The sequence below is a fragment of the Barbatula barbatula genome (assembly GCF_947034865.1).
Source record: "Barbatula barbatula genome assembly, chromosome: 24".
NCBI classification, from domain to species: domain Eukaryota; kingdom Metazoa; phylum Chordata; class Actinopteri; order Cypriniformes; family Nemacheilidae; genus Barbatula; species Barbatula barbatula.
Genome location: NC_136787.1, coordinates 15,737,612 through 15,762,161, shown reverse-complemented (window position 1 = coordinate 15,762,161; position 24,550 = coordinate 15,737,612). Strand labels below are relative to the sequence as shown.

At 39.4% G+C, this 24,550-nt stretch overlaps 1 protein-coding gene across 1 annotated transcript in view; it reads right to left on the bottom strand.

Annotated features, from left to right (window-relative positions):
- nf1b (neurofibromin 1b) overlaps positions 1-23,157 on the bottom strand; it is a gene marked incomplete at its 5' end in the record, with an annotated part of 41,200 nt that extends 18,043 nt beyond the window's left edge. Inside the window, 35 exons of the mRNA XM_079447952.1 lie at positions 5,610-5,720; positions 5,925-6,071; positions 6,672-6,818; positions 6,889-6,986; positions 7,081-7,239; positions 8,433-8,495; positions 8,770-8,905; positions 9,605-9,708; positions 9,797-9,958; positions 11,048-11,259; positions 11,631-11,812; positions 11,888-12,004; positions 12,620-12,703; positions 12,792-12,914; positions 13,639-13,778; positions 14,073-14,411; positions 14,577-14,660; positions 14,914-14,987; positions 16,125-16,371; positions 16,897-17,020; positions 17,860-17,939; positions 18,010-18,123; positions 18,204-18,338; positions 18,467-18,598; positions 18,702-18,776; positions 18,863-18,991; positions 19,185-19,358; positions 20,175-20,332; positions 20,419-20,494; positions 20,845-20,912; positions 21,234-21,340; positions 21,764-21,954; positions 22,104-22,187; positions 22,791-22,990; positions 23,151-23,157. Coding sequence (XP_079304078.1) covers positions 5,610-5,720; positions 5,925-6,071; positions 6,672-6,818; positions 6,889-6,986; positions 7,081-7,239; positions 8,433-8,495; positions 8,770-8,905; positions 9,605-9,708; positions 9,797-9,958; positions 11,048-11,259; positions 11,631-11,812; positions 11,888-12,004; positions 12,620-12,703; positions 12,792-12,914; positions 13,639-13,778; positions 14,073-14,411; positions 14,577-14,660; positions 14,914-14,987; positions 16,125-16,371; positions 16,897-17,020; positions 17,860-17,939; positions 18,010-18,123; positions 18,204-18,338; positions 18,467-18,598; positions 18,702-18,776; positions 18,863-18,991; positions 19,185-19,358; positions 20,175-20,332; positions 20,419-20,494; positions 20,845-20,912; positions 21,234-21,340; positions 21,764-21,954; positions 22,104-22,187; positions 22,791-22,990; positions 23,151-23,157 — 4,583 coding nt within the window. The remainder of the gene's footprint in view (positions 1-5,609; positions 5,721-5,924; positions 6,072-6,671; positions 6,819-6,888; positions 6,987-7,080; positions 7,240-8,432; positions 8,496-8,769; positions 8,906-9,604; positions 9,709-9,796; positions 9,959-11,047; positions 11,260-11,630; positions 11,813-11,887; positions 12,005-12,619; positions 12,704-12,791; positions 12,915-13,638; positions 13,779-14,072; positions 14,412-14,576; positions 14,661-14,913; positions 14,988-16,124; positions 16,372-16,896; positions 17,021-17,859; positions 17,940-18,009; positions 18,124-18,203; positions 18,339-18,466; positions 18,599-18,701; positions 18,777-18,862; positions 18,992-19,184; positions 19,359-20,174; positions 20,333-20,418; positions 20,495-20,844; positions 20,913-21,233; positions 21,341-21,763; positions 21,955-22,103; positions 22,188-22,790; positions 22,991-23,150) is intronic.
- Positions 23,158-24,550: the final 1,393 nt, after the last annotated feature.

Sequence of the window (24,550 nt, the reverse complement as noted above, 5' to 3'; positions counted from 1 at the left end):
GTCTGAATGCGCTTAACAAAGACGACACGGCGTACCAGTGGAACCTCAGGGTTCTGGATCTGTCCGTCAATAAGCTGGAGCGTGTCGTCTTCATCAATAACACGCTCCCAAACCTGAAGTCTCTTAACCTCAGTCACAACAAGTTCTGGACGGTGCCCACCAACATGCCTCAAAACGTAGAAACGGTGGACTTATCCCATAACACCCTGGTTCAGATCTTGCCAGGTTCATTGAATCGGTTACCCAAGTTGTCCCGGTTATACTTGCACGCAAACCGCTTCCCCACCGTTCACGATGGAGCGTTCGAGCATCTGCAAGGTCTGGAGCTCATCACGCTTGGAGACAACCCTTGGGTATGTGATGATACAGCAAATATAAGCCATCTGTTGCTTTGGACCCAACATACGCCCGCCCGCGTGTTGGGATGCCCGTGTCACACGTGGCACACATGCGGAGAGGCTCACCTGTCCCGGACGGGGAGCTGGCACTCTGGCACTTACACGCTGTCTCCATACGCGTTTAGAATCGATGAGCAGACTCATCCATCTATCCAAGCTGTCACTACACAATTCTGGTCCGAGACGTCACTCTTGAATACAAAAGATGACCAAACAGCAACTGGAAGTGCCAGGGAGTCTTTCAAAAGGGAGGCCATGATTACTCCAAGAGTTCCCTCTTCAGATATCGACACAACTACCGACGGCCCAGTCACAACCGGCCACTTCACCACCAGCTACATCATGATCTCCACCCCCCGCAGGACAACTACTCTCCGTACCCGAAGTGTAAAGAGAGCGAAACAGAACTTCGGGAGAAATAAAAGTTCAAGATGTTCCCGTTCGCTCTGCACATCAGTTTTCTGTATGCTTCTTTTAACAGCCATGACGTAAAATATCTAAAGGTGTGAAAACTGTCACCCAAAACCGTACACTATAGTCCGTAGTCATTACCGTAGTCACGCTAATACACGGATAACCTATTTCAGTCATTAGTTTCACTTTATGATAAAAAAGGCATAAAATGGACTAAAACATTTCGTCTTGGAGCATATGGAGCAACGAACAGGTTTACATACTCACAAATCAAAACAATTCTTTGTTAATGACATAAAAATGAATGTAAATAAAACTAATTTCATACTTTGTGATTACATTTTTTCCCAAAGAAAATCTAATAAATCTACTGACGCTGTATTATAGCACTGTGTGAGAAAAAGGACAATTATTTTATTATCCCAATATTTAATTTCATAAATATTAGTCCTCAAAATCCCATCTGGGCAATTCCAACCTTATGGACGTGACATTTTGCGTTATGGATGTGACATTTTGCGTTATGGATGTGACATTTTGCGTTATGGATGTGACATTTTGCGTTATGGATGTGATATTTTGCATTATGGATGTGACATTTTGCGTTATGGATGTGACACAAAAATGCTCAGAGAATGAATTTGTCTCGAATATACTGACCATCTGTTTATATTTGACTAAACCCTTGTTGATAGAGCCTAACGTCCAAAGATTCCAGTCTATGAACAAATTTTCTATTTTAAAAAAGGGGAAATGAACATTGATGTGACAAACAAAGGATGCTTTTTTCTGAAGACGACAAACTTTGTAGGATTTTTGTGAAATAAAACGCATAATCCTAATGCAATAATACCTAATGAATGGAGATGCCTCTTTATAGAACATCAAATAGATACTTTATTTTCATGTGTTAATTCATGTGTCCATTTATGAGGAATATGGATGTGACAATCCTGAAAATGGCACTTACCTGACGGAAAAATGTTGCATTCAAAATAAAACAAAATGCTTTAGAAATATGACGAGAGATCCCACATGCTGTTACCATAGTAAAGGCCGTTGGTAAAAACTATTTTTTTTCATGGAAAGGTTGACATTTTCACGGATTTGCCCAGCTAGTCATTTTTTTACATGACGTAAAAACTTTCTGTGAAAATTTCATCTCTACTGGTTCTCATCAATTTACGTATAAATAGTAAGCTGTTGCAATGTCGTGTAATACAGGATCGTACGCAAAATTTCAACTGTGTGTGCATAAGAGACGCCAATTTGTGTGTGCACCTCGGTGTAGAGCAGCCAATTTGAAATGTACATATAGAGGAAACACTGAAATAATTCAAATAATACCGTTAGGTTTAGGGTCTGGGTTAGGGTACATGTGAATACGACAAATTGCCGTTTAACATGCCAGCACGCTAAAACTGGCGTATCATATGCACGCAAAAATAGGCGTTTTGTATGCACGGAACATTTGAACGCTGGCGTACGTATTACACCATATTACAACAGTGCGTGTTATTTATACGCAATTGATGGGAACAATAATCTTGATATCTTTAATATGGGTAAGACCATGTTAGAAATTGTAATCTTTGTTGAAATCAAACTTTGATGCTTGTTATCTCAAATTTTGATTTTGACACTTTAGCCTGGTTTTCATAGACTGGGTCGCAAACATGAATTAATATTTTAAACTACAGTATAGTAAATAATACTGTTTATTGCTATGTAATGGTAATTTATCACTATTAAAAAATATTTGAAGAGAGGCAGACCAGGAAAAAACATACACGGCAGCTTTTCAAGTTTAAGCTTACTAAAATTGACATTAGGTCATGCTGTATATATATATATTGAAAGAGTGTATAAGACGTTTCTCCAATAAAACTTTTCAACAGGGACTCTTTAAAAAGTGTTACACAAATAAAAATGGAAATTTTTAAACCAGCTCAGACAAGCTAGAAACCAGCTACCCTACTCCAATGACCTAACCATCCCATACTCCTTAGCTTAAGCTCTTTTCCTAAAAAAACACACTCTTTCACCAAAACATTTAGAATAAGATTGTACTTTAAAATCATAATATTTGCCAGCGAATGCTCAAACTCAAAGCCAGTGTTATGAAATCTTAGCATGTTACCTGAATGGAAAACAAATAAAAGATTTGTTAAACAAAATTAAATCTTGCCAGCACGATCCTTCCTTTCCATTGCCGATCCTCCTATTCCAATGAAGGCAGCACATCATGTGACCTGAGCGTCTGTCAGTATAAAATCACTGTTTGTGAAGAAACAAACTAAACATCTTCACTCAACACAAAGATACAACAATCGCTCAACACTGAAGGTGAGTACCCAAAGAACAATCATTTCTATACACTATTATAATTCAATCTTTTACTCTGGAATTAGATTGATATTTACAACAAAGGGTAACAAGGCTTCCTGAGAATTAAGAATGTAAGTGAAATAAGGTCCTAAAAATGTAAATTATCATTAATAAAGGGATAGTTTACCAAAAACGTGATTTTTATTGTTTACTCAATTACATATCATTTCAAACATCTCTGTCATCTGCAGAATAAAATTCCCCCCCACTGACTCTTATTTTATATAAAAAACTGTGAGACATTTATTTAAACGATTCATCAGAATCAAGAAAAGCATAAGGTTTTAGAATGAGGAACTTACAACCAATTTTTTGTTTTTCTGTCTACTTTTCTGTCTATAATTTTGTTCTGCAATACATCTACAGTACACGTTAATAATGCTCTATAGGCCAGACAAAAACTCTTGTATAATCTGCACTCTTGGCATAAGAGAATTCAAAAGATAAATATTTGTACTTCACAGAAGTCATACATTTGAGGACTTTGTTGCATTTGTAACATTCAAATTAAACCCTTATAGTGTTATAATTCAATGACCTTGATCTTATTCTTACGTCTATACTGACATGATTTTTTGATGTTGCAATTTGTTGTCATCACAGATCAAAGACACGTCTGTAAGAATGAAGACCTACATGGCTCTTGTGGCTGCGATGTTCGCCTTGATTATGGTCCAAATGCAGATTACTGTAGATGCTCAATCTAATTACACCAGAGCCAACTCTACCAACACCAACAGTACGGGCATCGCCGGTGGCAGCCCCAATAAAACAAGCAGCACCAATAGTACAGGCAGCACCGGCACTGGCAACGTAACTGGCACCTACACTGGCACAGGCACCGGAACTGGCACCGGCACTGGCACCGGAACTGGCACCGGAACTGGCACCGGAACGAGCACCGGAACTGGCACCGGAACTGGCACCGGAACGAGCACCGGAACTGGCACCGGAACTGGCAACTCCACCGGCACATGGCACAATTCGGCAATGTCTCCATCCCCCATGACTAGCTGTCTCCAACTGCTTGTGCTTGTGCATGTGCTCATGGCTCTGAGCTTTCTAGAGATAATACACTAACCACACTACCTTTCCACATCTTCTGGACAACTTGCACTTCATCGAGTCTTTAGTTTCAATCATTAAATAAACTTTATAGATATTTTTCTGCGTGACCGTCAGCTTTTTGCTTCAAATTATGCAAATGACTTGAATTATTAAAAGAAGTTTAGGAATATAAAAGATGATTATATTAGTCAGGTTGTATTAAGCAACTACTCACTGTGTAGCAGCTAAAAATAAAAGATGTCAAACCGAGGCAAATGTAATCTATATTGTAGTGAGCATCTCCTTTACAAAATAAAACTGAACAAAATATAACTTTTTTGTGTATTTCAATTGATTTCACAGCTGTTACAGGCGACTCATTTTGATGATGCACTACACTGTTTACAAATTCGGTCTTACAGTATGACTTTCATCTGCCGAACACAAAACAAGATATTCTGAACAATGCTGGTCACTGAACAACAGCAGTACCCATAGACTTGCATTGGTTTTGTGTTCGTACAAAAGTGAACTGGTACCGCCATTGTTCGGTTAACAGCGTTCTTCAAAATATCTTCTTTGTGTTCTGCAAAATAAAGTCAAACATGTTTGAAATCATTTAAATGTTTAAGGATTTCAAAAATGGTTACAAATTAATTGTTTTAAAAACCGGAAACAAATGATAATAATCATATCCTACATCACATAGTATCATGTTGGGATTTGGAGTCTTTAAAAAAAAAAAAAAAGTCAAGTTCGTACAGAAATGAATCTGAGAATCACCCCTACTCAACTTTTGTTGACGGATCATGGTGCAAAAACCCAAAGTTATTATTAAAGGGGTCATATTTTACTGTATGTTTTTTTGTGTCTTTGGTGTGTTTTAAGTTGCCCATGCATGTATTAGACATGTAAAATTGCTCAAATGAAAGTGTTGGAACAAAAGATGCATTCTATCTAAAAGTGATTGCTCACCCAGACCTGCCTGAAACGCCACGTGTAACCACACCCCCACAAATCTACATCAGTTCGTGGTATCATTTGACTAAGACCGCACAAATGTTAACTCAAGTAAGATGGGCGTACCTGTCAGTACAATTGCTTTGGAACCTGATGTTCCAAATATGGTAAGAGGCTTTACATTTCCGTCTTAGAACCTTATATCGTTTAAACACATTGCATTAGATCGAAAACAAAAGATATTCATTTTAGCCATGTCATATGACCCCTTTATTAAAAATAACACTTGGTAGTATAAAAAAAACCATATTAGAATAACATGGCAGACTGGTAGAGACAGAAGAACAAATGCCAAGGCGATTTCCAGCAAATGCATGTACTGAAAGAACAAAACAATGTTACCTGCGAGTGACATAATAAAACACTGGGTTTCCGTTCTTCGAGGTTCCGGCCTGATAAAAGATGTTGAGAGTCTTCAGTGCTTTAAACTCGTCTTTCTCATGCACCTGATGTCTAAAGAAAAAAAGACAAACATGAGGGAATCTGTAGACAATATGATGATCAGGTATCAACACAAGACTTGCTTTTTTCAAATCGAAGGAATAATTCACCCTAAAATAAAAGTATTTGATATGAGAACATCAGTGGGGGTCAATTTAAATATTGGTCTGTTTTGCACACGATTCCGAATTTAAGTCAAGATTGAAGTCATGTTACCTGGTCATAAACTCCTCAAATTTGGAGCTGGTAAGATTCAGGCTCGACCAATGAGTGTCCGCTACAGGTTTGTGTTCGGGGGGACCCAGGTAAGCCAGCAGGGTGGCCATTTTATCAAAAGGCCTTCGCCCGACCGCTTTATGATCCCTAGAGAGAGATGAAGATAATAGCATGTATACATTTATGCATTTGGCATACAGTGCATTCAATCTATTTTATTTATCGATATTATATCCTCCAAACGCTACAGAATGTTTATACGTAATTAGTGGGATTTTTTATTTGGTTTAAAAATATATAACAAGACTCCAACTTGGGCCTCCCCAGTACATTGAGGCCATTTCGACTACGGCTAATAATGTATAACCTCACAAATCTTGTAAGGTCAAGAAACACTTTCTTTTAAATATAACTATTATCAACTTTTCTCTTTAAATAACATTGTGTCTGGGGAAAAATAAATGGAAGTTGTAGCCAATTCATGCTTTCAGAATCCATTTTTTATCCCTATCTATTTTATCTTATTAATGAGATCTGACGATTAAATAACATTGAAAATCTTTTATAATGATCAGACCCTTGAGAACAGGGTAAAGTGAATTCTCACTGCAGTCAAACAGACATTTGGATAGCAAACAAATCTAGAGGAAAATGTCCTACTCTGAAGAAATCCCCAACCGCATTTGCATTTACAATAACATTACCTTTAATGGTGGCACCGTGACCTAACCATCACACCAGTCTCACCTGTTACTGGACAAATACTGGCCGATTTTCTCTTGATTGTTCCACAGCAGCCGGTGTAGGGCAAACACGTTTCCATCACTTATGAAGGACAGACTGTGGTTCAGAGAGTCGCTCGCTGGGCAGTCAGAGGCAATGTCGAGAAAAAACCTGCAGATGAACCCAAAACATCAGTTACAAAATCCAGTTCCGAACAAACCAAACACTGCTGCTTTCTTACCTTCGTGCCGCGTCAAAATGACTCTTCACAAATTCATTAAAAGGCCTCATGTGCTCCTCTTTTGTAAACAAAACATGGTTGGCGATACTTTGGAGAATCTGTGAACATGTTAGAAATGACATGTTTTTTATGAATCTGGATTCCACCAGTAGTATGACCTCTTTGTTTCCAGTAGGGATGCGTATATCTCACCTTTGACATAAGTTTAAGGCCTCTCTCTATCCGGGGTGGAGGCTTCTTATGGAGAATCCCGGCTTCATATGGAGAGACTATCGCTGGGTTGACAAACCGTAAGAACATGGCACTACCCACAGCTCCAATGCTGTTCTGAGGAAACCGCTGACTGACCACCTGAGACCAAGAGACAGACACATACACACACGTGTACACAAACATTTACTGTAAGAGGGATATACAGCTAGTGAACTTGGTACCGTTTCATAAGATAGCGCCAAACCAGAATTCAAGATCAAGATTGTCAAAGGTGTGAAGCTTAAATGGTTCGTTCCTCACAAAAAGACATTGAGAGCATTTAAGCACACGAGCCAAATTATTCTGCTTAATAATGTCATTCCTGTTTCATAATCCTGTTCCTGTTTTGTCTCTATATGAAATGGCACCAGAGGTTAAAGTGTTAAAATGCAGGAAGCTTTTTAAAGCTGTTAAACAGTTTAATGAAGGCGGAGCTTCACCAGTGACTTTCAGGAGTGGTACAGAAGGAAAGGAAAAGCGAAGCATTAAAAATGGCACTTTTGAGAAATACGTTTCACTCGGAAAACAAGTTTTCGATTGAATGATTCCGGCAGTTAGGACGTGGCAGAGTATTGCACCAATCCGCTTTACCCATAATGCACCACCGCATCCAATGTCTTCCCAAACTTCAGCGTTATTTTCTAAAACCAGTGGCCCATACAAAGAGGAAGTCAAGTACGTTGTTCTTCAAGGCGCTGATGTTAAAGGGATAGTTCACCCAAAAATGAAAATGCGGACATCGCCCTCATGTCATTCCAAACCAGCGCCACTTTCTTTCCTTTGCAGAACACAAAAGAAGATATTGTGAAGAAAGTTGGTAACCAAACAACATTGACTTTGATTGTATGGACACAAAACCACGGAGACATTTCTCAACATAACTTCACTTGTGTTTCACAGATATTAAATGTTTTGACAATAGTTTTGCCATGACATGAGAATGACGAGATTTCAGGGAAACTATCCCTTAAAGAACGGCATCCAGGTCGGCACCAATAGTTTAGGGGTTAGTGTGCTGACATATAGCGCTAGTACGCTAGAGGCGACCATAGTGCGATTCCCGTCTTGTGCGGTCCATTGCCGATCCGGCTCCCCTGTCTATCATAATAAAGGTAAAAAGCCCAAACATAAATACAGTATATATTTAACAAAAAAGAAGGGCATCCAGTGGAAAGCCTCAGCTAGCCAGAAGTCAGAACATTAGTGGATATGATTTTATGAGAAATAGAGAAGTCTCAGATTAATGAAGCGATTCAGGACAGGAAGCAGATTTGTCCGTCATTTACACTTACTGCTTTTCTCATTTCCTTTCTGTCTTTGACAGATGCTTTAGACAGGAGAGAGTGACAAGTAGCCTACAGGATAGAAATGATCACAAACATGTCACGACAGAAGCGAACACAAACACACTCTCAGATTACTATGCCCTCATGGTATTTTTGGCAGAAACTTCAACAGACTTTAAAGAGGAACTCAACACACGCAGTGACTGATGTCAAATATGCATTTAAAATAAACTAGTTGATTTGACACTGGTGATGTAAGTTCTCCACAGGAACTTGTGGACACAGACGTCCACAGAAACACCCAGACAATAAACTCAACCGGTGGCGGTTCTGTTAACCTCACCTGAAAGAGACAGTGACAAACGCTGCGGAGCTGCGGGGGAAACTCTCCAGAAGAGTTCATGATGGCCTGAAAGAAGCGGTCGGTCATCCGGAGCAGATTACGCTGGTTCTCCTCCAAGTTCTCACCGGACTCCAGCCTGCAGAAAAAACTCAAACAAATAGTCTCCAAACTGAACATGAACGTCTCATCTAATCCCACAAGAAACATGTTTGTGTTGTTTAAAAGTAAAAAACGATTATATATGTTATTAATGTCATGATAATAATATAAAATATGTATTTAATATGTTGCTGTTACCGGTAATTGAAACCACTATTTTACCAATACATTCAAAATAATGAATTTTTAATAATTAAATAATATGAATGCAATTTTATTATTAATAATTTCATTATAATCAAAGAAAAAATACGAATTATTATATATTTTATTGTTAAGTGGTATTGAATAAGTAATAAAAGATTGACTATAAAAACAATTATTTTGTGACATTGTGATAAGTTACTTCTTATTTAGATTACTTGTTCAAATAATTTGACTTAATATTTATGTCTTGTTTATGAAATAATGATCTAAACATTGATAAAAAATGTTTAGCTAAAATTGATACCATATATACTATATTTATACTATATGTAGATACTATATACAGCCAAATAAAAAGTTAGAAATCATAACAAAATAATCTTCAGTTTTTCTGAATTTACTATTGACCACAATACGTCTAGACATGCTGACTTGGAAGGGTCTCTCTCTCTCTCTCTCTCTCTCTCTCTCTATGCACAGTGCAAAGTGACAGGACAAGTGACATATTTGGGGTCAGTTGGACAGCTACCTTGTGGAATCCACCTCGAAGCTTAACATCTGCCAATCAGATCCCGTGAGAACCCTCCTGAGCAACGGCTCCAACAACTTCTGGAGGTACGTAGCACCGTACACCTGATGGGAGAGATTTACACCTCGTAAACTTAAAATCGCAAATGTACGTTACGGTAATCCATCTGATTTGCTAATCGTGCAGAGGTACCTTGAAACAGAATGTCATGATTTTACTGGCCAAGCTGTTTCCACGAAACAGAGTCTGCATGGAATCTGCCAACTCCACCTCCTTAGAGAACATGTTCCACAGGAGCTGATACAACAGATGTCTCGAATCAAAGAGAGTCACCAGGACACGAGCCAGTTCATCCTGAAAGACCGACAGGAGACGGACTAAATCAGACACATCCGAGATCACTAAACATCGACGTAGTTTGCAAACGTTGTGTACTGTGCTTCGTGTATTTTCAACGTAATATTGTGTATTGTTGCATATATTTTGTACAATTGGTCTATTCAATGTTCAACCACAAGTATATAAGTATGTGTGACTCTAAACGTATTGTAATCTGTAATGCATTGTATGTTTTTGTGTTTATATTTTAATAAACACCATGTTGCAAGACATTTTTTTTTATATTTTTATTTAAGTCTTTTAAATTACGATTCAGTGGTAAATGTTCAGTTTGTTGTCTATGCATAACATTGCTGTATATCAAGTATATAAGCACTTGCGTAGCTTGTTTTACAATGTGTATAAAAGTGAATATGTATAGTATACATAACGTTGTATGAGAAGTACTTGTGACTTGTGTATTGTGCTTCATGTTTTATTGTGCATTTTATAATATATATTTTGTATACTAATAGTATACTACTATATAATATAAATATTGATCTATAGACAGTTTCAGCGGCAACATCTTACCCAAACCTTTCTCAGGTAGACCCCCGCAAAGAACCATCAATGACTTTTGAGTTGTTTAAATTGAATTTAACACAATTAATATATAATGAAATATGAATATAAATTAAATATAAAATAAACTGTTATAATATAACCAAACACACACCGGAAGTTAACTTCGGGCCAGTCTACATAAAGACATAAAGAAATGCCTCAAGTGCATCAGGGAACAATATTGAAATTTAGGTCAAGTTTTATGAAACAAACCCAAATATTGTTAGAGAAAAGTGTGAGAGATTGAGAGCAAAGAGACACAAAAAGAGAGCGTATGATATTAATATGGACTGACAAATCAATTGTATTTATCCATCCATCCTTAAAAAACTCCGAAACATTTCAGCTTGTAAATGAACAGGTGTAGGAAAAAAGGGATCACTCGGAAATCTTTACACACCTCAATTACAAAACAGTATGTAAATCACGGTTTGAATTGCTGCTTTATTCACTGGAAGATAAAGTCATTATACGAAAAATAGGCAAAAATGTACCCACCCACTGGGAACAGGGCACCACATTGGCCAGCGCCATGGCGATAGGTAACTCCCCCTGGTCGCCCATCATCGTGACTAGTTCCACAAGCCTCTCGAAGCGGTCGGCCAGGGCGGTTTCAGCCAGCGTGTCAAATTCAGTCCCCTGCTGCAGAATCTTTGTAAGGACCTCCATAAAAGTGGCCCGGGTGTGCAGGTCCTTATGATAGCCCAGACCTGCAACAGCACGACACAACACAAAGTATAAACGTTTTAAACATGCATGTGTATATAATAAACTATGCTTTTACACATTTAAATAATACTAAAAACTACACTTAAACATTTTTATTATTGGCCGAGCACCACTTTTACAAAAGATCTTTGTCTTGTAGAGAGGTTCATGTTTGGGTAAAGGTGTTGGTTTAGAAGTTCATAAATGCAAAAGTGTTGGTATAGAGGTTGGAGTGCCCAGAGCTTTGTGAATTTAAGTGTGCACTTGGTAAAGAGGTGGCTGTTTCAATTTGTGTGCGTTTGCTGCAGGTCGTGGTTTAGTGTTCAAAATAAATAATCTTTGGGGTTCGCATGAAGCGCCACGGTTCTCTCACCGATGGAATGCATGAGGCCGCTGTCCACATTGGCATTGAGCAGGTTGGACATCGCCAGAACGGTACAGTGCCGTAGCGACGCCAACCGCCTGGACATCCCTCGCTTGCGGCCGGCCACCTGCTGACCCTCATCCTCAACTTCACTGCAGTCATTCAGCAGGTTCATGAACAGCGTGAAGTACCTGCACACACCAACAGGGGGCGGAGTTAAGAATAAACCACGTCACAGGGTAAAATAAAAACTGTGAGGGTCTTACTTGAGGAACAGCTGTGATTTGGCCTCCATCAGCTCCACACCATCACCCTCCTCTGGCTGCAGGGGGAGACCGGCTAACAGAGACACCACCGCCTCCATACTCGCCTGGTCCAGATCCCTGTCAATCAAAACAAAAGTCACCAAAAAATTTAACTCGGCTTCATTTCATCCATTGTTGCAAATCGTCGGTGTCCTTGCAAAAGCTCTGATGTCCTTTGGAAAATAAAATGTACTTTTTAAATGATTTTAATACGCTGTCTTGTTTAGGTTTTTGCAAAACCTTGTGACCAACATAAAGGGTAACTAATAATAATGACAAATCAAAATCACAACATGTGGAGGTACAAGGTTTCAAAAGGACAGCAGCAAAATCTTATATTCAAATTTATTGGCTTGTAATGGCAAACTTTATTTTTTGAGTCTATATTTTTAAGAGTGCAGTTTTATTCTTTTCAGACAAACGACACACAAAGGTTAAAATGGTCTGGTGTTTGTTAGTACAGTATGAACCCTTCTATATGTAAATGAAGACTTTTAAGTTTGGATTGGAAAACCTATTTGCATGAGAATAAAGTAGAAACGCTGTAACCAAGAGCCGGGGCAATCGCTCAAGGGATTAACATATAGCCGCGTCAGTTTTGACAGAATTCGAACCGCCCGTTGCTGCAGTTTAGATTTGGTCTGGGTAAACGGCATCGAGTCTTACATTATGTAACGTTCATGAGGTTTTTACCTGGTGAGACACTTCACATCGTCGTCGGCTGCTTGGTTAGAGGTTCCCATCACCCAGTCTGTCAAATACTCCACCATCTTGTTCCTGAGACAAACCCAATGCACTCCACATGAGGACAACACATGCAAATCTGACACTCAAATAAACAACAGGGCTACAACGGGCCTTTCACCTGAACTTCATCTCCTGACAGAAGGAGAGATCATCTCTACGCTTCATCATGACTTCCACCAGCTGGCACAGTTTGGTTTTGATCTGAATGGCGTGGACCATGTTGCCCAGGATCCGCACGTACCTGCCAACATACCAACAGATTCATTAACTTGTCCGTTTTATAAACAGTTCCTTAAAAATCTGTTGCTTTAATATTATTTGCAGCCCAAATTGTTGAACTTTCTTAAATCAGTAAATAATGCTATTTATCTTTAATTTATTTATTAGCTTCAAAATGTAATTAATAATCACGATTAAAATACACATTATATATACAGTGTATTTTGCAACACCAATAATGTCCATCACTGTACCTGGGATTCAAACCCACGACCTTCCCTTCGTCCGAAATCGTCAACTTACACCCAGACAATATATACTGCCGGTGAATATCAGTCATGAAGAGACGGTTTCAACATAACAACATAAACAAACGTTACTGCGCATGCGCTCGTTCGTGGGCCGCCCTTAACCTTCGTTACATATTTGCAAACAATAGCGTGCCTGTAGGTTATTTCTGACAACAAGCAAAAGAAACTGGTACTTTGTTAAACTTGCCTCTCCAATTTTGGAAATGTAGACTGCGATACCAAGCTCAACCACTAGATGTCAATGTACCATACAGTTTCTTTAAATGCGACACAACTACAGGACCCATTTAACAAATTGTTTATTTAAACGAAATAACACGTAACAAATTGTTTATTTAACATAATGATTATACAATAAAATAAAACACTTTCTACTTGTGTGACCATTTACTGAGGGTGAGAGTGCTTTATGGTTCAAGAGTGGATGTTGCGTACCTGACCAGATTGAGCATCATTGTTTCAATGCTGGCTTGACCCAGATGCTCCGAACTGCCCTCGGTGTGGTTATCTAAAAGGTTCTTCATGATTGCGATGGTATGCACCACAAACTGTGTGTTGGTCTCATTTATTGGCACCTAAACATGTTTGAACACACAAACCAACTGTAAGAAACTTAATAGCAAATAGACGCTATTACTACACATCTTAGCTAATTACTAATGTCACAGGGCGTGTAATAAGAAAAGGACATCTTATATCCAAAACAACACATAAGGGCCCATTTTCTATCAAGGGTTAGAAAAATGGTGGAAAGCTGTCAAAACCTTGACTGACATTGAAAAAAAGACTACAAACTATGAAATAAACTGAAACTTGCTTCAATCCCATCGCTACATATATATGAATAAAGGCACGGGGGGGTGTCTTACCGGCCCCTGCGCATCGAAGAATCTGCTGATGCTGTTTTTGAGCTTGTTGAAGAGCATTGGGTACAGCGCAGGACTGAGCTCCAGCCCCACCAGGTCTTTGACGTTAGTACGGATCTGATGGCCCTTCTCGTGACTGCACACCATCAGAGACAGCAGTCGGTCCAGGAACCTGCTCAGGGGCGTCTCCGGGTTCCCCTCACACGAGGACATGGAGACCATGGAACCCTTGCGATCGTTCAACACGCCCATGGGAGGACTGTAGGTGGCGAGAGCAGACGTGTTCCTCTGCAAGCACACGCCACCCAGCGCACACAGGAAACCAGTCATATTGATCCATTCCTGAATTTAATAGATAAATATGAATTATGAAATGTAGTCATTATTTTAAGAAATGTTCTCATAATTGGAGAATGAGCCATATGTATATATGTAAAATCCTTTTTGTTCATCTTTATTGTGGGTGTTATACTGTAGCTACAAGTGAAGGTTCTGGCTGATTCTAACCTGACTGTCCTCCAGTTTCGTTTTCGGGTGGCTTAATATTAATTTGGTGGCATGCTCCCATTTAGCATGTGTGTCCTCCCAGGCCTTCAAAGAGAACAGAGCAGTTTTTATCCGTGCATTCCCTTTACATTTGACAACATGTTAATCAAGTTCCGTGTACTGTACAATCCAGCCATGCATAGAAAACAAATCAAGTGTTTGCATATGCTCAGAGAAATTCAAGCAGTGACGATAAATACGGAAAAGACCAAATCAGACTTCTGCAAATTAGCTTTGCTGTTCTCTGTTCTGAAGGAAGACAGGAAGTCGCGGTGTGTGTGATTGTGCGACCTCTGACCTCTGTGTTTCCTGGGGTGGGCAGCTCAATCCTCCGAAGTAAAGCCATTACTCTTTTTTGGAGAGCTGAACGGCCTGAGGAAAAACAAAAACACACACAGTTCAGAATCTGAGCTGAAACCAAGCGAGTTAAAGGGATTGGTCACCCAAAACTGAAAATTCGGTCATCGTTTGCCCACCCTCACCTGTATACATTTCTTTGTTCTGCTGAACACAAAGGAAGATATTTGGAAGAATGTCAGTAACCAAACAGGCCTCATCCCTTATTTACTGCCATGGTAGGGAAAATAAATACTATGGGACTCAATGGGTTACTGACATTCTTCTAAATATCTTCCTCTGTGTTCATAAGAAGAAATAGATTATACAGGTTTGGAACAATTGGAGGATGAGTAAATGATGAACTGTCCTTTAATACAGTTTTCTGATAATAAAGATTCTGAGTTAGCTTTGAAATTATAAGTAATATTATATAGTATAAATATTATTATTATTAGTTTTTATATTCATATTTGTTTTCTTTTTTGGCAAATTTGTTATATGGTTTTGTATTTTTATTATTTATTTGTTTTTTTATGTTATCTTAAAAGCTATTTCGTTTTTTATTTAGTTTTAAGATAATAGTTTATGGTCAAATTATCTTATTGGTGAGGCCAATAAGACCATTTCAATTTTTTGTTTTGTTTAAGTTTTAAGGGATAGTATTAAGACTTGATTAAGAATTTATATTTTATCAGATTTAAATTTAGAGAATGGTTTAAATTGTTTTAGTAAACTTTAATAACCTTGATGCAAAGTGGAGAAAGTTCTATGCTGCCCTCTATTGGTGATTCACTCTATAGCAGCATTTCCCTGTTCAGGCAGCCCGTGAGGGTTTAAACTGCTATACTACCTTTTTGCCTTTCTATCTAAGTTTAAAACATAACATTTCAGGTTACTTTATGCACTTATCTTCCTATGGGTTGAAATCAAACAACATCAATCATACATTGCAACTTAAAAGCAAACCTCAAAGGCCACCGCTCAGTTCCTGTAGCTCAGTTTGGATTTTCTTGTACATCTTAATGGAGTTTGAAAATGTGTTTATACAAATGACTTTAAACCTGAATGAAGCGTACTATAAAGATTTGAACACATGCAGTATGTGCTCAGGAATCCTAGTCAGAACCAATTTTTCAAATCCTCATTTAAATACAGGATTAAAACACAGACCTGTAATCATCATGTTACTGACGGACGCAAACTCCATGAATGTGTTATAATTGGCCAGGAGTGACTGCACTGGGATGTCCTCGGCACTACAGCGGATCTCTGCCTCCTCACACAGGTAACGGAAACAGGACATGGCCACCAGAACGGCCTCCATGTCTGGACTCCACAGGAACATGTGGAGACAAACCTCCAGCTTGGTCTGGGCCTGCCTGCAGATGGCGATATTGCTACCCGCTGTGACACGGTCCTGAAAGAGAAATAAACTAAACATATCAAAGTCTTAGAAAATAGAAAATACTAAGGTCGATCATACGTGCCATTTTTCCCAGACGTGTCCGAGCCAGGATTTCAGGTGAATCACCCAGAGGTCGCATTGGTCCACCGCATACGTCATCGAGGTTCTCACATTTCAGTTTTAAAAACATTATAAATTTGTCTAATCTTTGTAGTTTCATTCTTACCTTGAAATATCGCGTTTGCTTTTCTGAAATAAAACCTGAAGGACGTAAGGGGTGGACAAATGTGGCAAAAATATTTTGAAGAATGTCAGTTCCGGGGCACCATTGACTACCATTGTAATTAACTTTGGTAATTAATGGTGACCAAGAACTGCTCCTGTTCATCAGAACAAAAAATGTATACAGATTTGGAACAACTCGAGGTTGAGTAAAGGATGACTGATGATGAATTTAAATTTTGGGGGGAACTGTCCCTTTAAGGTCATACTTTACCTATAATTGCTCGCAAGAAATAAATGGTCGCAACATCTTACCTTGTTCCTGAGGAGGAATTTGTTCCTGCAGATGAGAATCTCTCGCAGCCACTTGAGAATCTCTGTGCTGTTGATCAACTGATGGCTAAACAGCTTCTTGCAGATGAAGTACAGGACCTGAGAACTGGGCAAAAAGACAATCGGTCTAAAAAATACATATTCCGGTAATGATTTATAAAAGTATATTTGTATGTGAAATATACAGTATATTTGTGGGGGAAGGGCTCTTCCACTGAAAGTGATAAATACGTGCACAGAAACTGGCGTGGATGGCCATGTGGAGCTCTCGGTGGGCTGGAGATTATGTGGACCGTTAAGTTGCAGCTCAATGTGTCACGTTCGGGACTCAAACAGACGGAGCTAAGGGACTACCGACACTGACGCCAGAATGTGAGTGGCCTGTTAGAGCGCCCATCTCACATGCAGGAACGTTCGCAGGTTTAAGCCCGCTAGTCATGGATGCGAGTAAAGCTAAATTTATACTCTACGTGTCGGATTTCATGCTTCTGCGGTCGTGGTCCGCGTCGACAGGCGATGACCACTAGGCGTCAGTGTCCACGCACGTGATGCTTGTGTAACCAAGACAACAGCCATAGAAGAAGCAGCTCCTTTGAGGAGCATTAGCAGTGATAGAGGCAAGTAAACAGCCACTTTTGAGAACTAATTAATGCGGTAACTGTCATATTTTAACTAGAACAAGTTATACTTGCATTTTGGTAAAATGTTTAGTGGTTTCTGTAAAACCTATGTGGCTCGAAAGTATGATTCGTGTAATGACCATAGACGGTATGACAGGTAATGACCAAAGATGTGGAATCGCATCATTTTATCCCGTGCCCTGCCACTCCCTCACTCTTTCTTCTCACAGCGTTCATGCCTGTTTCCGTTGCATTTTTCAAAAACGACAGTGAGGTAGACTGTAGCTGAAAAGGGGAGTAATGTCGAGTCTCTCCGATGGACTACCTGATATCCCAGAACGTTTCCATAGGAGCGTCTGGGTTCCACAGCTCAATGCTGTCGGGCTGATGAAGGACCAAAAGAGCCTGAGAAAAAACAACATTCTCATCAATCGATTGTTCCACAATGATGACTCAAGAGCAGAACGGGTCTTACCTCCATGGCCTCCTGGGAAATATCCCCCATGTTGGCCAGAGGTATGAGCTGCATCAGGCCTGTGATGAGCTCCGTCGTGCTGCCGTGAACGTCCTGACCCGGTTTACCTGGATTCTGATTCATATAGACGGGGCATGAAATACATTTGTGATGGAAATACATCAAGCCAGAGGAAGCTGTATTTTCTCACTCACGTATAGCATCAGTTTGGGATCTAAGTGAATGAGCTTCACCAAAGCCAAAAGCAGATACTTGTGACTCCTGGTGTCCAGATCCGTGGCTTTCTCTTTGAACTTCAGACTGCTCATTTTTTCTTTAAACGTCAAGCTCTGACACATGAAAAAAGAGGGGGAAATCTTTCACAAGGTAAACACGAAGAGCACATGGCATAGCGGTGAATGAATTATAAAAGTTTCATTATTCTATTGCTTAAAAACAGGTTCAACGGTCATCCTACCGGTGTCGAGCGTAAAGGGGCGTGACCACTGCAGCCCTGCACGACTCGCCCCAGAGTCTCTGCAAACATGAGACGCAGCTCTCCCGAGTAACAGTACACCGTATCGATCTTCGGCCACCAGTCCAGAGGGGACTACAACATGATGGAAGACACACAGAGGACATTTGGACACCCTGCGAGTAAATCCGACATTCAATCTCTCTTCAGGTGAAGTAAGGACATTATCGGCTCTTACGTTGGTGATGATCCTGTGCAGAGAATTCACCAGCACTAAATGGAAGATGGGGGGCGAGGACGACACCAAACACACCTGAGAACATGCAGAGAAAGAGAAGAAAGTGTGAAAGGAAATGAGGACGATCTGTGAGCGACATGTTTGCGGGAAGATGTCCGCACCTTAAACTGCTGATTGTTGTGCGGGTTGATTCTGAAACAGGAAACGAAACAGTCGATCATCAAATCCACGTCTGCACTCTGACTCCCCGTGCCTCTGGAAAACGGCTTTGTCGGGTTGAAAAGCAACCCCTGGAGAGAAATCAAAAGAACTCAACTAAATATTGACCTGGAAACACTGAAGAACACATAAGGACTTTTGCAAGTCACTGCATTTTGGTCTGCATGCACTGCACATGTGATGTTCATGTGGGAGATGTAGGTTCAAGTCTCCTTATGAGGTAAAGGTCTTAAAAAGGTTTCATGTAAACAGAAGTCCAAATACCTTCAGGTCCACCACGATAGACTGCACGAGCAGGAAGATGACGGAGTGATCCTCCCAGTTAATGTAGGTGGAGGCTTTACACAGTTTGACGCAGGCGATGGCCGCGCTCTCTGTAAGCTGTTTGCTCCCACCGTGACCAGTCAAGGCTTTCCGTAGATTCTCCAGGAATAGCTTCTATGTAAAAAAAACACAGAAAATACATATTACAAGGTGTTCAATGTCAATAAGTATCATTTTGTCTTAGGTTCATACCACTACTTGACTCTTGTACTGTTCCAATATTATAATTTGGATTACCATTAAGTTCTGATAAATTTAATTATGTATACTCAATATTTATTCATTTTAATTTATGAATTAAGCAGATTTGACGTGCATTTAAGATAAAATATACTGTACATTTATTCAATATCATAATCAAACATTTCATCATTATATCTGGCCAATCAGAAATACCAAATAAGCTGCCAAGCTCCTCCCCTTTTTATAACTCAGTTTCTCACTAATTCACATTGTATGTGCATTAATCTGTATTTAAAACATAGCACATATATTATCAATATGCATATTTTAGAAATAATAGAAATATTTCATTTAAAGGTCCAGTGTATGAAATCTTGCGATGAGGTTGCAAATTGCGACTAACGTCTCACTCCCCGCTCCATTTCGACACAGAACTAATAAGATGTCGTCACGTTTCACTTTCTTTGCCGAGATAACGTATTTACAAAACGCACTCTGAAGAGCAGCTACTGTAGAAACAACATGGCGGATTCCATGCAACGGGACGAGATAGAAATAAGGTAATAAAAACATAACGCTTTATTATACAAGTTCTTAATACACCACTGAAGTCATAGTTATGTTCATTATATTGCATTTCTGTCAACAGATCCTCCAAAGAATTACACGTTGGACCTTTAAGAGCAATAAGAATCTATTGAAAGTAAATGAGCACATGAGTTAATGTTTGTTTGTAAAAGCATGTGCCTTGTTGTCTTTGGAGTCATCTGGGGTTTCTCTGGACATGTCTTGAGTGATGTCAGGGCAGAGGATGAGGAGGATGATCTGCAGGGGCCACACAGCCGCCTTCCTCTTTGCGCTCTCAGCAAAACTATCCACCAGATCAAACAGCTTCTCTGCACACTCTGCAACACACACACACATTTAATATGTCTGAGCATTGCAGTACTCATATTATCATATGGTACACTGGGGTTTTTAGTGGTCCTACCGGCCATGTCCGCCTGTGGCCTCTGGTACAGCATTGTGAATTCATCAGGATAATTCTCCACCCAGTTCCAGAACGCCTGAAAATCAAAACAAAAGATACACATGGAGGATGTGACATCACGAGTCACAATGAACTGAGCTATTGGCTTTTATCTGCTTCTTCCGGATCATAAAAATCTTAATCTATACATGTGTCCTGGCCCACTAAGAAGACAATATGTTAACATTTCATCATTTAGATATAAAAATACCAGCATTTGGGACTTGATAAACAAATAAGAACCATTCAGATGATCACTTTGGCAATTATGTTATTAAAATAATGAAATAAAATGACATCTTGCAAATATGATTTGCACTGGCAAGTTGATTTCTTGTTCTCGTCCTGTTTCTTTTTCTATTTCCTTCCTGTAACACACACACACACCTTCTCTAGATTATAGATGACGCTCAGCTGTGCCGGCTTCCTCAAGGCTTTGAATTTAAACACAGTTTCTGCAAGAAAAAAAACTGCAAGTTAATGGAATTTAAACTGTAATTTATGAGTTAAAATACTTTCTTGTCCACGGGTTAATGTACAGGGAGTATAATTCAATAAGAGACTGAGTTGCACGAAAAACATAAACATTTATCGAAACATTGTTCGGTTGCGCATATTTATCTCAACCAATAGTGCAAGCTTTGGGCAGGGCTATCTGTTTGTCCGACCAATGGCAAACGGGCTGGGCGTTTGGGAACAGCGATTGTCATTATAACATCATTTGGTCACCCTACTAGTGCAAAAAATGACATTGCTTTAAATGCATATACTGAAACCTTGCAAGAGGCGTTTGAGTTTACAACAGTCCACATTGATGTGCTGAATGAGCTCGATGTCGTGCACGTCTACGTTATCTTCAGAGCAGACGGTCAATTCCTGCAACCTGCAAATATGAGAGATTATATAAACTCAATTTATTGTTAAAAAATAATAAAATGATCAAGGACTGAAAAAATGTACTTAAGTGTTTCAAGTAATTCATAGCGGTTTCTCTTATGAGAGAATATATGTCCAGAAATGTAAACAGTAACAGATTGTTGTACAGCATTAGTTATAAGTAAACTATAAGCTATATAGGTGCTGTGCATTGTTGAGGTTAAACCACAGTTAATAACCAATCAGCATCCAGGACCAGATCTGTTTTTAAGCGTAATCTGAAACTAACTAAAATTGAAAGCTTTGTTGTGTGACATTTGTGGTCAATGTAAAACAACTACATCAGAGGAAGTGATATTTCAGGATGATGTTAAACAACGATCCATTCGATCCTTTTTCCTCTCGTTTCAGGGGTACGTGTGTTATGTACCTGGTAGAGATGCGACTGATGACGGCGTTGAAGTTACTGCAGCTGAGAGAGAACAAGACCCCACAGGCTGAGTGGCGAAGCTCGGCTGCGTGCTGGTTTCCCTCGCGGTACGTGTGGATGAAATGACAGATCTCGGGGAGAAGCTGCTTCACCAGCATCGTCTCGTCTAGACGCATGCTGTCTTTCGGTTGCTGGAAAGAGTTAAAAGTAAGATCAAAGAAAAGGACACAAAACTGTAACTCATTTAACTCATACCAATGCGTCTCTCTGTCAAATAATAACACAATAGCGAGACAGAAAGTGAGAGAGGGAGAAAGACCGAGTGGCAAGTGTCTCTCACCCCTGACAGGCACTTCTCAAGTGTGTCCAAAATGATCAGCTGGGACAGGTAGAGGTTCTTCTCTGCAGTCTCACCAAATATTCTCTGCAAAATAAACAGACATAAACTACTGAGAGAGAGCGAGAGCGAGAGCGAGAGAGAGAGACTATCTCCCTCCAATAACACAGAGAATCAGAACTGTGTCTAGAACAAACTTTGATGGTTTCATCGGACCGCGCATCTGTCCCAAAGTTAACTTCCAGTCTGTGTTTGGTTGTAATATAACCATTTATATCATATTTTATTTGTGTTAATATTTTATTGCATAATAATTACTGGAAGTTGGCTTTTTAAAAACTGTCTTTAAGGCCGAAAACATGTTTAAAACTTAAATATTCAAAAAAATATTAAATGTGACTCTGTGAAGGATGTTTTTACTGCATGCGCTAACTAGGCAAGACACAAAGTGCCAAGCATTGTCATAACAAGCCAAGCTCAACAGTACTGTGCTGGGTAGCTCCGCCCACAGTGAAATCCCATTGGTTCACGATCCCGCCCCACAGCTGTATTTTACACATAACATCGGGTGTGACGTTTGCGGTTCGCCAGCATCTCGTCATGCAGGACAGAATCCTGAAACAACGCTTGCACAATAGCGACGAACAACCTGAAAATCTCTCACACATCCCCAGCATAAGACACACTCACCATGTTATTGACGTTTTTCAGTATGTTGGTGAGTCCACTGATGACCAGAGAGAATTTGTATCTGGAGATGTTGATGAGACATTCTTTATTGTGCTCCGTGCTGATTTTGGTGTGTGTGTTCTGGACGCCAACTTTAACAGGAAGCTGCGAGCAAACAAACAGACAGTTTACACACCGTCCAGGGATTACATCAGGAGCTTCTGTTTCCAGTTTTCAAGGCACTTAGAGAACACTGAACTCTCTCTGGGTTACATAGAGCCTGTCTGTCTGTTGTGTGGATTGTCTTTAATTTATCTTTATGTGAAACAGTTATTTTGAATTATTGTCGAATATGTTTTTACAAAGACTGAATTCACCAACCACGCATTTCCAAATTTGACATGTCTTAAGGTTTTTAAATAGCCTTTAAATAGCAGACTGCTAGTCAAAGGCAGGTAGTATAAGGAGGATTTTCTTTCATTCTAGAGAGCATTTTGGGGGGGGGGTTTAGTTACTGGAGAAACATTTCGAATATTCTATGCCAAATGAGCCTCAAATCTTTTTTCAATTTTCTAAAAATAAATCTTCCTTAAATCACCATGAAATCCAATCTGACAATTTACCTTTTTTATATTTCAATGTGTCTTTATAAGGTCATTTAATTATTGTGCACATATTTAAAAAAAGATTCATGATGCCCATCTCTGCATGAGGATGAGTATTGACTCCAATGATCCAATCGATCCCCCAAGGACAAAATCAAGTCCCCGCCCTAGTAATTCTCACTCCATAAACCGATTCACCCAGATATATGTCACGATACGAAAAAACAACATTGCCGACTTTTAAGTCAACGTTTGGTCTACTTTTGTCAAGAGTTTATAGAATTGAATGGACAAACCCATAAATAGTAATAATATTTTAGTCTTAAAAGCCTAAAAGCAGAATATAATATAATTTTAGGATTATCCAAATTTTAGTAATGGTTTAGCATCAAGAAAACTCCTAATCCCTGTTGAGCTGCATTTAAAGTGCAATGATCCCAACATGACCCACAACAGGACTTCTTCTAGTTGTGGCCTATGAGTCTCTCACAGACAGATGTAAGTTTGCATTTAGTGAAAAAGATTAATCTTGTGTACCAACCGCATAAAATAGCACGGAGCGAGAGGACAGAGCATGGGAGGAACAGTTTTGTTTCAATTTGTTTGTTGTTGTAATACCATTCGCGACCTTAAGGGGAAGAAATAAAAGCTTGTGTCTGTAATTTGGCCTAAACAGAGTGAAAACTAGCCAGAGTGGCCAGTTAAACCTCGCTCTATATCACCTTGATACAAAACCAATATTTCATCTTCAGATGACCACCTGTCTGTCAATGTTTCTTTGGATGTCTGGTAGAATTTTAGCCACAGGCTTACAGGCCTTTGTACAAAACATGTCAACGTTGCTTCAACTCTCACAGACACGTTCCTGCAGTTAAAACATTGTTTAAATAGGCCAAACAATATAGGATGAAAAGGTACCACCCCAGGTTGACCATTCACAGAGAGACGTAGCATTCACACACTTATCTGTGGGTTTATTTGTTACATATAACCGGTTTTACGAATAAACCAGAAACAGAAAGATCATTGTGGCATACAAAGCTGATCTAAAATGGCCATACACTCTCATTGACATTATGGTACAGAATGATACTGTATATTTAAAGTCTTCTACGCTAGACAGCAAATCTCTTATAATGTAATTTACATAATTTATCAAAGCCCTAACCCGAACAG